The 13739-nt window shown below is 55.3% G+C and overlaps 1 protein-coding gene across 3 annotated transcripts in view; it reads right to left on the reverse strand.

The window, feature by feature from the left end:
• Nucleotides 1-13739, reverse strand: part of PPP6R2 (protein phosphatase 6 regulatory subunit 2) — a 61124-nt gene that overhangs the window by 14472 nt on the left and 32913 nt on the right. For all 3 annotated transcript variants that reach the window (XM_045834819.1, XM_045834820.1, XM_045834818.1), the window contains 6 exons: nucleotides 6839-6976; nucleotides 5521-5586; nucleotides 3704-3816; nucleotides 3389-3502; nucleotides 2281-2407; nucleotides 1219-1371 (listed from right to left, as the gene is read on the reverse strand). In XM_045834819.1, the coding sequence (XP_045690775.1) occupies nucleotides 1219-1371; nucleotides 2281-2407; nucleotides 3389-3502; nucleotides 3704-3816; nucleotides 5521-5586; nucleotides 6839-6976 (711 nt within the window). The remainder of the gene's footprint in view (nucleotides 1-1218; nucleotides 1372-2280; nucleotides 2408-3388; nucleotides 3503-3703; nucleotides 3817-5520; nucleotides 5587-6838; nucleotides 6977-13739) is intronic.

Here is a 13739-nt window from a genome sequence, read left to right on the forward strand (position 1 = left end):
AAGATGCTCAACATCACCAATCCTAACCGCCACGAGACACCACTTCACAACTATGACGGCGGCCATTAAAGAAGAACGAAAAACAAATTTTGGTGAGCACGCGGAGAAACTGGAGCCTTCCCACATCGCCGGTGGGAATGTGAAACGACGGAGCCGATGTGGAAAATGGCTGGTTCCTCAAAAGGCCGAACACAGGGTCACTATGCTGCCCGGCAACCCCACTTCTGGGGGGGACTCAGCAGTGGTGAACGCAGGGGCCCGAACAGGTGTCTGTGCACCCGCGGCCGCAGCAGTGTGGTTCGCGACGCTGCGCCCCCCAGCTGCTGAGGGGCGAGAGAAGTGCAGTCTGCCCGCACGACAGGAGGTCGCTCAGCCATAAAAAGGAAGGAGCCCTGACGCCTGCTACCACGGGGACGAACCCTGAAGACACCATGCTCCGTGAAATGAGCACGACACACAAGGCCGAGCACGGTATGAGGTTCCACTTATATGAGCTCCCAGGAGTGGTCAAACGCAGAGACAGAACGTGGTGTGGTGGACGCCAGGGGCTGGGGGAGGGGCACGGGGCCTGGCTGCTTAGCAATCAATGTTTCTGTTGGAGAAGACGGACGAGTTCTGCAACAAGACAGTGGAACGGCTGTATAAACTGTGAATGTACCTAATGTCACTGAACTAATTATACACTTAAAAACTATTAAGTTGGTAAATTTTAGGTTACGGATTTTTTGATCACAATAAAAGTAAAAAAGGGGGTGGAGAAGAGGGAGAATTTTTTTTAAGAGAAGAAAAGGAAAGGTCTCTCATAATCTGCTGGGATTTCCAAATGCTGGATGAACTCACAGGGGCCAGCACTCCAGGCCCAGCCCCGCGGCCAGCTCCTTCTGGGAGAGCTCAGCTCCCGGGGAGCAGCGGCCCGAGGCCAAGGCCGAGGAGGAGCCTGGGACCACATCTGCCTGGGGCGCACTCAGGGCAGCTGCGATGCCCACCCACTCAGCCTTCTGCCTACCTGGCCCTCTGCTCAGAGCGTCGGGGCATCCTCCAGGCCACTGGGGGTGTCTGCGGAATGGGGGAGTGTTCCCGCTGACTTTGACAAGTGTGAGGTGGCCTTGTGCCGAACAAGCAGCTGCCTGCCTGCGATGGGCCCTGCCTTGTGGAGTCTGCCAGCTGGACCCACTGGTGTGGGGGCGTGGGGAGGGGGCGGCGGCAGCGCCTGCTCACCAGCAGCAAGCCCATGGTGTCGAGCCGGCAGAGCTCCTGGTTGATGCTGGGCGTGTTCGTGTGCAGCAGGGCGGCCACGAGGCGGGCACCGTGCAGACGTGCGTTCCCTAGGGGCTCCTCCAGCACGCCGATGGTGGTCAGGATCGCTTCTTTCTGCAAACACAGAAGCACCGCCCACTGGAGCCTTGCAGCCCCGTGCCGCATGGCCACTGCTCAAAGGGCCAGGGCTGCTGCTTCACAATGGGGCACGGCCTGGGGAGGAGGGTAGTGTGGGCCTTCCTCAAGGCAGCACCGCCTGCTGGAGGAAATGACAGATCCCAGAGTGCGGGAGGGGGTCCACCGTGCCCAGGAGCCCAGGGCACTGGGGTCTTGGTCTGCCAGCCACAGGGTGCGCACCTTGGCGTAGGAGCCACGTGCACGAGCCGGGGCCTGTGCTCTTGGGGGACACCTGTGTGCACTCTTGGGAGAGACCAATGAGAGAGCCAGACTGCACATGGGTCTGTTCTTACTCTGCACAGGCAGCATGATGCCATCTACCTGAATGTTCCAGAATCCCTGCCTTGGTGAAGTTCACTTTCCAGTGGGGGAGGGAGACAGTAAGCGAGTTCATAAGTAAAACAGTACAACAGACCATGGTGGGTGCTAACGAGAAGCACCAAGGAGAGGAAAGGGCTGAGACTGGGGGAGGGGCTAAGTTGACTTGGGTGGGCAGGGAGGCAGGCCAGGGTGGTGGTAAGGGAGTGAGCCCCCCTCAGGCTGCTGAGCTGAGCAAAGGGCCTCCACTGGGACCCTGACTCAGAGGCCAGGTCCTCGGAGACAAGGAACTCAGATTCTTGGATAACCCCTATTTCAGAAAGCAAGTCACCTAGGGGGCTGCAAAACGTCCAGCCCCCAGGTTCCCCCTAAGAGCAGGTGGACACTCGGCAGATGTGGGTCTGAAAACAGGCCTCTGGCATCTGCCTGGTGGCTCCCGCGTCCGGGCCGGGGGGCAGCAGCAGCGTTTGAGCGTGCTCACTAGTCCCGGGTAGACCGTGGGGTGCTTTCCGTGCGTGAGGTCCTGACCTTTGGTGGGTGGAGCAGGAGCTGGTGGAAGTCCTTCAGCCGTGGCTCGATGCCGCGCAGGACACTGTCGCTGACAGGGCACAGCCTCTCCCGTCCCTGAGAAAAGGAGTCCACCGGGCCCTCTGTCCTGTGGACGAGGAGGCAGATGGAGACGGGGACACGCCCGGGACACGCACACCCCCCGCTCCTCCCAGCCAGCGTCCCCACGCGTCCCTCCGGGGGGTGGTGCGTGACTGCACGGAGAGCAGGGGGGCGCCCGAGGCCTGCAGAAAAGGTTCCCAGGGGACGGCCTAGAGCTCTGGCGCTCGGCTGGCCCCTGACAAGCTGGTGGTGTCACCTCTGCTCCCCTCCTGCTTTGAAAAGATCCACCGCTGCCCCCCCCCCACCCCAAGAAACAGGAGACGGGACCAGCCCACCCTGTCCCTCTGAGGCCCAGGTGTAAAAGTAACACCAGCCGTCACAGGAGAAGGACTCTGCTGGCTCCAGGGTCCCCCTCACCATCACGCTGCCCCTTCCTCCCACGCACGCCGGGGCCCGGCCCACAGCGGCCCCACTGCCTGCGGAAGGGTCTGGGCTCCCCGCAGTCACAAAGGTGCAAACCCCACGTTCTGGTCACTTAACCGGAGAGAACGGTGACAGTGCTGCAATTCTCTTTTTAGGTAAAATCTGGTAAACGTGTACTGGTATCAGAGAGAGGGAGAAACTAATAATCTCACCACCAAAATTAAGCCAATCTGTCATTTTCTCGTTCTTTCCTTTTTAAAAAAGTTTAAGCTACCAGCGCTGAGCTACCCGCAAGCACACGCATCGGGACAGCGTGTGGGAAGTCCACCAGCCACACCTGCTGCGCAGACGCGTCTACAGACACCATGCAAACAGGTGGCAGTGCACAACCACAGGCTGAGGTGGGACTGTGGCTGACGGCTGAGGTCGGAGGGGACCTGGCCACAGCCGCAGATCCACCTTTTCAGCCAGGAGAGTCTGTCTGCGAGCTCAGGTGCGCAGCCGAACGCCGGTGAAGAGCAACGCGCCAGGCGGCCCCTTCGAGCCCCGGCGCCGCCGCACCCCTTGGCTGCGGCGCAGCGGTCCCCCCGGGAGAGGCGCTCACCCAGCCCGCCGCACTTCCAGCAAGGCCAGCAACACCTGAGTCCCGCCGACGAGGCAGCTCTCGGTCTGGTCTCCGTCGAACATGTTCCCCAGGAGCTGCTCCACACAGTCCTGCCTGTGGGACACACCTGGTCACCGCCTCCGCGCAGCTCTGGAGCGGGGGCGGGGGCAGTGTCTCACCACCAGCTCCTCAGAGTCTGAGCCAGAGGCGGCGGCTGCGTCTGCCACCTGCCGGTGTTCAGAGCGGGCTTGGGGCCGTCGTCGCGACTGGGAGCACCCTGCACCACCCACGGGCCACGCCCTGGCCAGCACTCACGACTCCAGCACTGCGAGGAGGGGGTCCGGCTCCGGGGCCTCTGGCAGCTGGCCGAGCTGCTCCCTGCCCAGCCGGATGATGTCACAGAGCGTCTGGGAAGCGTTGGACTGCCTCTGCAGAGACGGGGACACCGCACTGCGTCGGGCCCGGAGGAGCCAGCAGAGCCAGCCTGCCGAACAGGCAGAGCCCCGCTGCGCCAGCTCGGAGAGCTGCAGGATCTCCCCGCCAGCTCACTCCCGAGGTGCCTGCTCTGCACGCCCACCAAGGAGACGCAGGTCTGCTCGGGCTTCCTGCCGCACAGCGATCCTGAGCTCACAGGGGCTCTGGGCCCCACAGGAATGGCTGTGATCAGACCCCTGCTGAGCTGCACTGCATGGGACCATGTATTTTCTTTTAGTCAGTTTAGAGACAGAGAAACATCAATTTGGTGTTCCACTTGTTGATGCATTTATTGGTTGATTCTTGCGTGAGTCCTGACCAGGGATCTAACCTGCAACCTTGGTGCACTGGGATGACACTGTAGCCAACGGAGCTGCCTGGACAGGGCCCGATACTGTGTGTGTGTGTGTATTTATTTTTAAAAAGAGCTGAATCTTTTACAGGGTTGTGTAGTCCAGCCAACTGCTTTTTACTTACTTACTTGTTTGTTATTCTCACCTGAGGATATGCTTCCTGATTTCAGAGGGAGGGCAGAGGGGGAAGAGAGGGAGGGGGAGAAACATTCATATGAAAGCGAAACCTCAACTGGTCGCCTCTTGCACAGCCCCAGCTGCGGGACCTGGGCCTGCAGTGCAGGCCTGTGCCTGGACCAGGAACTGAACCGGCGACCTTCTGGTTTGTGGTACAACATCCAACCCACTAAGCCACACTGGTCAGGGCCTGATACTGTATTTTAAAATAACAAGGAGCTACTAATATTCAGAGTGAATCCTGTGGGCTCGTAAAAATACAGGCGTTGCCACAGAGAAAACGATGGATGCCCCTTTCAGGGGAACGCGAACCGCATGGAAACGTGGAATCTGACTCACTTGCCGACCAAGCGGGGTTCTCCTCGGGGCAGGTGACCACAGCCAGAGACGCAGCCCGGCCCCTGGCAGGAAGCGTGCTGCGCATGCGGCAGCCCCCTTGGGCTGCAAGAAGTGCTTGCACCACCACTTCAGGGAAAATGAAAGCAGCTGGGTTGGCTCTGTGGCCTTGCACCTGCCCGTGGGTCCCCGCAGCACGGTGCCGAGGGCGGCCCCAGAAGCAAGCCTCCCCCGGGTGAGTCCCGAGGCGCCGTGTCCAGACCCCTGGCCTGCAGAGACTGCGACTACAAACACCGGCGCCCCGGCCAGGCGGCTCACCAGGCGGGAGTGCCGCCCTGCACACTGAAAGGTTGTGGTTTCGACCCCTGGTCAGGGCACGGACCTGGTTTACAGGTTCAGTCCCAGGCCAGGGCATGTATGGGAAGCAACTGATCGATGTTTCTCCCTCCCGGGGCCCTTCCCCTCATGTTATGATCAATAAACAAATCCTTGGGAGAGGATTAAAAAAAAAAAAAACAACTTGTTATGTGCAAGTAAGTTTCAGGGTAGTCTGTTACTGAGCCACACAAAACTAATACGATTCTGATCAAATTGTTTTTTATAATATGTATGCATTATTTTTTAGTAAAAAAAAAATCTAGAAGTCAGTGCTTGATTAAAGAAAAGGAAAAAAGTGTGTCCCTGTCCTCATCTGAGGACAGGCTGACTTGCCCCTCAGACAGCAGCAGAGGGCGCTGTCCAACAGCCCGAGTGAGGGGCTCCTGCGACGAGGGCCGGGGAGCGCCTACTCACATCTTCATCCTCACCCGGATGGACCAGCTCCACCAGCCTCTGGATGGTCTTCTCCTCGTTCAGCCACTGGAAGGGGAAAAAGGCCTGTCGATGACTCTGCTCACATCTAACTGGTGGAAAAGAGCCTTTCCGTGCAGCAGAGAGCCGGACTCCAGGTTCCACGGCAGGCTCTATGCCCAGCGTGTACGCCCACCCGGAGCCAGAAAGAACAGCAGTGACCGCGTTCTGGAGGGAACCAAAGTTTACACAGGAGGGGAGCACCGTCTGCGTCCAAATGGAGCAGGCTCCTTAACATCTGCAAGCTCTGTCTTTAGGAACCACCTGAGCACCAGGGGTTCTCCCAGTGCTGGCCCAGCTCAGCCTCTGGCCCCGGGACATCAGGGCCTTGCCAGGAGCAGGAGCAGAAGGACCCTGGTGAGGCTGCAGGAGCACCATGAGAACTGACATGCTAGGCACTGCTGGAGGTCAAGGGTGAGGTAAACCAGGAAGCCCTGGGTCGCGCCTGGTTCCACGGGACACCTCCTCATCCAGAAAGGAGGTGAGCCATGCTCAGGACTGTGCGGCACAGGTCAGCACAGGCTGCCCCTCAGCTCGAGGGGCCGCTGAGGCTGCCCCACATGCTGGGGGCCACTGGCCACTGTGACTGACTCTCAGTGGGAGGCTCTCCCAGGGATGCAGTTATTATTAGCCTAAGACTGAGCACTGCCACCTTGAGGACAACTGTCACCCACTTCCAGGAGCTGGAAAATGGGCAAGGACCAACAGTTTATTTTAAAGTGCATGGCAAACAAAACCGCCACACACCTGGGAACAGCTTTCCTGGGCTTCTCTGGCTTGAGAGCCCCCTTTTCTGGGAAAGCCCTCAAAGAGCCACGGGCAGCTCCTCGTGCCGTCAACACTGGGCAGGACAGACGCGCTCATGCGCCCGGGACAAACGACAGCCACCGTGGTCCCTGCATGGCACCCCGTCAGCCTGTGCTTTCCTCTCGGGTCCGGGCCCAGCAGGCTGGGCTGGGCTGGGCTGGGCCGCGCTGGATGGCAGTGAAGAAGATCCTTTCTGCCCCCTCACAGAGCAGCGGCCAGGGTTCTGAGGGAGAAGGAGCCCCTCTGCTTCTCAACGGACTGGCGAAGACGAGGGAGCAGGTGCGGAGTGCAGACCAGCCCCGGGCGTGCGCCCTGCCAAGTGCCCTGATGACGCCAGAAGGAGGACACCACGGGGCTGGGGGGCTAGGAGCACCAGGGGGGCTCACCGCCCACTCAGAGTCCGCAGACACGGCCGGCGGGGGCACGGCTCCGTGGGCAGAGCCCACACACTCACCCGCAGCACTTCCTGCCTGAGCCCGGCTGGCTCCACACAGCTGACCAGGCGAAGCAGCAGGTCCATGAGGGCCGAGGTGCCGATGTGCTTCAGGACCAGGCTGATGAACTTGTCTTTCTTCTTCAGGAACACGACCACCTGAAGTCAAACCCACTGGTGAGCGACGGGGACTGGTCCCCGCACCAGGAGACACCCCCGAAGGAAGCCCCTGAGGAAGACTGGTTTTCAGTGACCTTGCGCAGCAATGACAGGAAGACCTGAAGCAGGCATGAGAGAGACCTCTTCCAGGACGGCAGAGACCCGCACACAGGGCCCCCCTAGAGGCCAGGAAGGGGGGCGCCCGGGGCTGGCAGGTGTGCTGGCAGGTGAGCCCCCATGAGAACAGGACACAAAGAGCCCGAGTGACACCACGCCGGCCGCCGTACACAGCAACCCCCCAGGACACACGGGCTCAAGGTGTCAACAGAAATGACAGGTGCGGAAGAGACGAGCCAGCAGATGACGGTCACCGGGGACAGCCCCTGGACCTGGGATGCTGACCCCGAGAGCACAGAGCACACAAGACAACCAGGCGCCCACAGCCCCAGGAGAGGCCGCAGGGAACCAGGGCCGAGTCTGAGGAAGACGAGGCACCGCCACTGCCCAGCTGGGGGCCACGGCCAAGGAGAGGGAAACGGCTGAGTATGAAGCATGAAGTCACAGGGGAGCAGGCTCCGCAGCCAGCACTGTGGGCGGGCTGTTCAGGAGGCGGCTGCCGGCGAGTGTGCAGGCGGAGGAGGCGGCCGGGCGGGTCCGCCTGGGCTGCGCGTCTGCACCCTCAGCTGCACTCCGCCCAGCCAAAGACGGAGCACCTGCACGTCCCGGCCACCGCGCCGGGCGGACCCAGGACCCCGTTGGGAACGGTGGGGTCAGGGAGAGGAACCACCAGCTGGGGGGTGTCAGCCACACTCACACGGAGCTAGGAGGAAGGGGAGGAGGAGGAGGAGGAGGAGAAAGAGGGAGAAAGGTAAAAAGGAAAGAGGTGGGAGGAGGGTTGTTTAAAATGAGAGAAAGATTATTAGGAATAAAACAAGGGACATCACTACAGATCCTACAGATACAAAAGCTATTATGCAAGGTTATTAGGGACGTTATGCCAATTTATACCCACTCAGAAAAATAAAAAAGTTTCCTTGAAAAATATATGTACCTAAACTGACAGGAAGAAATAAAAAACCTGAACAGCTCTGGAGTACCAAAAGACACAAAATCTGCTTTCTGTAAGAAAACTCCAGGCTCCAGTGGCCTTCGTGAACTCTACCAAACCCCGAGACAGGAAGAACCCCACACTTACATACAGTCTTCCAGGGACACAAAACATGAGAACATGCCCCACGTCATTGCATACCAACATAAGACCTTCAACCTAAAAACCTGATTAGGGCATTATAAGAAAGGGAAATTATAAGCCAATTTCACTGATGACCACAGGTAAAAAACTGCAACGCTATGAAAAAAAGCAGCCCTGGCTGGTGTGGCTCTGTGGGTTGAGAATCAGCCTGGGAACCAGTCTCTGGTTCAATTCCCAGTCAGGTCACATGCCTGTGTTGCAAGCCAGGTCCCCTACAGGAGGCGAGGGAGAGGCAACCACAGTTGATGTTTCTCTCTCTTTCTCCCTCCCTTTTCTTCTCTCTGAAAATAAATAAAACCTTTAAAAAAGAAAAAAGACAGAAAGAAAGCATATCACAATCAAGTTGGCTATATTCTAAGAAATCAAGGTTATTTTAACATTAAAAACTATTCAGTGAAATGTACCTATTTACAGAATAGAGGGGGAAAAACCGTATGATCAAGTAAATACATAAAGTAAAAAAATTCAATAAATTAAAAAAAATGTTATTTATTATTTATTCTTAAAGAGAGGGGAAGAGAGGAGAAAGAGAAGGAGAAAAACATCAGTTACCTCTCACACGGGCCCTGACCAGGGACCGGGTCCACAACCCAGATATGTGCCCTGACTGGGAACTGAACCAGCGACCTTTAGGTTTGCAGGATGATGCCCAACCAACTGGGCCATGCTGACCAGGGAAAAAATTCAATACATTTTAACAACCATTCAAGTTGTAAACTAAAAAGACTAGAAATAAAGAAAATTCCCTTAATCTGATTTAAAAAAATACAAAAACCCCACAAGCATCATACTTAACTGTGAAATGTGGAAAGCACTTCCTCCAAGACAATAAAACATGGAGGCCCTGGCTGGTGTGGCTCTCAGTGGACTGAGCACCAGCCTGCGAACCAAAGGGTCACCAGTTCAAATCCCAGTCAGGGCACATGCCTGGGTTGTGGGCCAGGTCCCAGCAGGGAGCACACGAGAGGCAACCACACACTGATGTTTCTCCCCCTCTCTTTGTCCCTCCCTTCCCCTCTGTCTAAAAATATATAAATAAGATCTTGCCCTGGCTGGCGTAGCTCAGTGGACTGAGCGTGAGCTGGGAACCAAAGGGTCGCAGGTTCGATTCCCAGTCAGGGCACATGCCTGGGTTGCAGGCCATGGCCCCCAGCAACCACACATTGATATTTCTCTCTCTCTCTTTTTCTCCCTCCCTTCCCTCTCTAAAAATAAATAATCTTTTGAAAAAAAAAATAAAAATATATAAATAAGATCTTTAAAAAACAATAAAAAATAAAACAAGGAAACCCACTTTCTCCACCTCATTTGACATTGTACTAAAGGTTCCAGCCAATGCAGTAAGCCAAGAAAAAGAGACAAAGGGTCTAAAAGGTCTAAGAATTATAAAAGGCAAAACAAAATTGCCATTAATCGCAGATGATACATTCTGTACATAAAGAGTACAAAGGCAGACGATCAGAACGGCAGCTTCACTGGTAACTGCCTGAAACTGCAGTCGGCCCAGACAGAACACAGGACACGGCGCTGCCGGCGCAGGGAAGCAGGCGGAGTGCCGCCCCACACACCGAAAGGGTGCAGGTTCCATCCCTGGCTGGGGCATGTTTGAGAAGGCAACCGATCGGTGTTTCTCTCGCACACGGATGTTCCCCTCCCTCCCCTCTCTCTCTCCCCCTTCCTCTCTCTCTACACGTAAGGAAGATAGGTCTTCAGGTGAGGATAAGACAGTGAAAATAAGTAAAACTAAAAAGGAGTGTACTAATGTACCCCTGACATACAAACACGACAGGGGAATTATGCTGAAAAAGATAAAAAACTAATCCCTAAAGGCTACATATTGTATGATTTAATTTAAATAACATTTTGAAATGACAAAATTTTAGAAACAGGAACAGATCGGTCAGTGGTTGCTGGGCCAGTGAGGAGCGAAGAGACGGGGCCGGAGAAAGGTGGGAAAAGTTTAGGGCAACCCTGGGGCCCCTGGGGATCTGGAGCCGTTTGCGCCTGGCCTGCGACAGTGGAGACACCCACCGACACAGGTAACACCATGCACAGAATTTAACGCACACACGGCGACCACACGGAACACCAGAGAGACCCGAGTCACATCGGTGAAGTGCGTGCACGTCGACATCCTGGTTTCGATGTTCTGCTGGTGCTTGGAAAGTGTCACCGTGGAAGGAACTGGGGCAGAGTACTCCAAGGATCTCTTCCTGTTCATACGACTGCATGTGAATCTGCAAATATCTCGCACATCTCAGTAGAAAAGATGCCATCTAGAAAAACGTGCAAGTGTCAACCCCCTAAGAGAACACCTGGGGGCTGGCTGCAGGAGGCGTAACGTGTCCCTGCGGGAGGGCCCGTGCTGCGCCGCCCGGCCCGGAGACGCAGAAGCAGACACAGACGAGATGCAAACGAGCAGGAGTGGCTGTCTTTTGGTAAAACTTCACTTACCAAAAAACAAGTGACAGGCTGGTTTTGGCCTATGGACCATAATTTGTCAATCTTAACCTATAGCCAATACAAGCCTTATCAAAATACCAGTAGGCTGTTTTGTTTTTTGTTTGTTTTTGGAGAGGGGAAGGGAAGAACGTGGAAACTGACAAATGTATCCTAAAATCTGCTATTTCTAAACTAATGCAAAAGGCAAAAAACAGTAAAAACAATCTTGAAGAAAAAAAAGTGACAGGACTAGCTCTGTGGAATATCAACACCCGTCAAGACACAGCAGCTCCAGCCCGAACAGCAGGCGGGGGAGGGTCAGAAGTGGACACAGACGCACGCTACCTCAAGGGGGCACCGTAAAGCAACTGAGAAAGAAAGGCCTTATCAGTAAAGGGTGCTGGGTCCATCAGACATGCATTTTTTTTTAAATTTTAGATTTTATTTATTTTTAGAGAGGAAAAAGAAGGGAGAAAGAGAGGGAGAGAAACATCACTGAGTGGTTGCCTCTCATGCGCCCCCTACTGGGGACCTGGCCCGCAACCCAGGCATGTGCCCCGACTAGGAATCAAACCAGCGACCCTTTGGTTCACAGGTCAGCCCTCAATCCACTGAGCCACACCAGCTGGGGCTGGATATGTGTATTTTTAAAAAATACTTCAACCATATGCCATTTACAAGAACCAATTCCAGGTGGATTATAGATGAAAGTATGAAAGGTAAAATAATGAAGTTTCTAAAACGGGGTGTCAAATGCATTTTCACCGGGGGCCTCATCAGCCTCGAGGTTGCCTTCAAAGGACCAAATGTAATTTCAACTCCTTAACAGTTAGGAGTAGTTACATTTATACAGTCCTAAAATTATTTTGGCCCTTTGAAGGCAACCAAGAGGCTGATATGCACCCCCCACCGGGAAAATAAGTTTGACACCCCTGATCTAAAAGTTAATACAGAAAAATATCTTCATAACTTTGAGGTAGACAAAGGTTTCTTTCTTTTTTTTAAGACTTCATTTATTTCCTTTTAGAGAGGGGGAAAGGGAGAGAGAAGAGAGGGAGCGAGACATCGATGTGTGAGAGAGACATCCATCGATTGCCTCTCACATGCCCCCAACCAGAGACCCAGCCTGCAGCCCAGGCACGCGCCCCGATGAGGCATCGGACCGGAGGAGACCTTCCGGTCAGCAGGCCAACATCCAACCCACTGGACCACACAAGCCAGGGCATGGTTTCTTAACAGAACAACAACAAAACCCACCAACCGTGAGTGAAAAGAGTTTTGAGTTGGATTACATGAAAATCAGAACCTCTGCTCATTGGGAGAGTAAAGAGAATAAGAAAGGCAAGCTAGAGTGGGAAATGTTTGCAACGTGAAAATCAACTTAACAGTTGTATCCACAAAACAGAGAGAATTCCTACAAACCAAAAAGAGAAGAGACAGCCTAACAGAAAATGGACAACAGACTTCACAAAGGAAAATACCCAAAGGCTCATTAACGTAAGAAAAGCTACTCGTCCTCAGTGGTCACCAGGGGGATGCAAACTAAAGCCAGAACGCGGCATCACAGAAGCCCACCAGCAGGGCTGAGATAAGAGGACCGGCGGGGGAGCACGGGGAGAGACAGGAACCACTGTCCTCTGCTGCGGCTCAGCTGCTTTCGCGTCGCCCCTGCAAGACCACACGCCTGGGTCAGGAACACCTCATCGGTGGCCACTCACAACTCACGGAGGTTGCTCATCAACACTACAGACAAGTCAGAACGAAGACATTTAAATGGTCCAGTGACTCACAGGAGGCAGAAGAAAGAATCAGAGAAACGAAAAGCAGTGGGGATAAACAGAAAAACTACACACACAGCAGGAGCTGTGAGCCCCAACATACTGATACTCACATTAAACGTGAATGGCCCAAATACGCCCATTGAAGACGGAGGGACACAGCAGACAAAACCCGTGACCACCTGTCTTCTACAAGAAACCCCTCTCTGACGGAACAACCCACGCACGAGCCTGGGCACGGTGCTCACGGCAGCCTGACCGTGACACACGGAGACGGTGTGACCCAGACGAGGCTCCTCAGGGGGCGGGCGGCCGAACTAACCGCGGTGCCCCCACACTGCACGGCAGAGGACAGGAGCCCTGACCCAGCCCGTGGAGAGAGACCTCCCCCTGCAGACACGTGTGCTGACATGCTTGCGTGCAAAGTGGGACGGCGCCTGGGACGGGGGCTGGAAATAAGGGCACGGAAGAAACCGGACTGCCCACGAACAGATGCGTGTCAGCTGTGTCACAGGGACACAGGGCTCCACACGCCAGTCTCAGACTGGGGTTTGAAACACTCTGCAATGAGGCGTCCAGAAGATGCCACCGGCCCTCCCACTGACGACCACCTCTCTTATGCAAACGGGGGAATAATCACTCTGGGTGCGGCAGCAGGATTTGTAAGAAGTACTTATTTATCCCCCCTTCTAGTTTCTGGCTCACAGATCCTAAAACCCTTGGAATTTCCCAAGTGTAGAGAGTGATAAGGGTATTTTGTTATGCTAATGAGGTGACTTTGGGACCCCGCCCAAGGGTGGGGGCTGGTTACCAGCAGGGACCAACCACGTGGTTAGAGAGCTACGCTTCCAGCCGACCGGACCCGTCCCAACTCCCAGAGCAGGAAGGGGGGCTGGAGGCTGCCTCAGTCACCAAAGGCCCACGACTCGGTCACAAGCAGCTGTGCAATGCAGCCTCCATAAACCCCCCCGAGGACACATCGGCCCTCGTTTGGGAGCACTCCCAGGCACAACTGGGCCAGACCCCGAGCTCCCTCTTCAGGGACCTTGCACCACATCTCTGCAACTGGCTGCCGATTCGAACCCTTTAAAGCCTTTTTAATACATCTGTGGCCCAGCAAGTGGGCTGAGTTCCGTGAGATGTTCCAGCAAACTGACTGAACTCCAGGAGGGGGCTGCGGGGACCTGGTGGCCTCCAGAGTATCACAGGAGGCTGTCTCCTGGATTTCTGTCTTGCTCGAATTTCACACAAATGTATCACACCCGTCAGCAGAGAACACGTATGTTAAGGG

This window comes from Phyllostomus hastatus, unplaced genomic scaffold (assembly GCF_019186645.2).
Source record: "Phyllostomus hastatus isolate PE091 unplaced genomic scaffold, TTU_PhHast_1.1 phas_contig_198, whole genome shotgun sequence".
Classification (NCBI taxonomy): domain Eukaryota; kingdom Metazoa; phylum Chordata; class Mammalia; order Chiroptera; family Phyllostomidae; genus Phyllostomus; species Phyllostomus hastatus.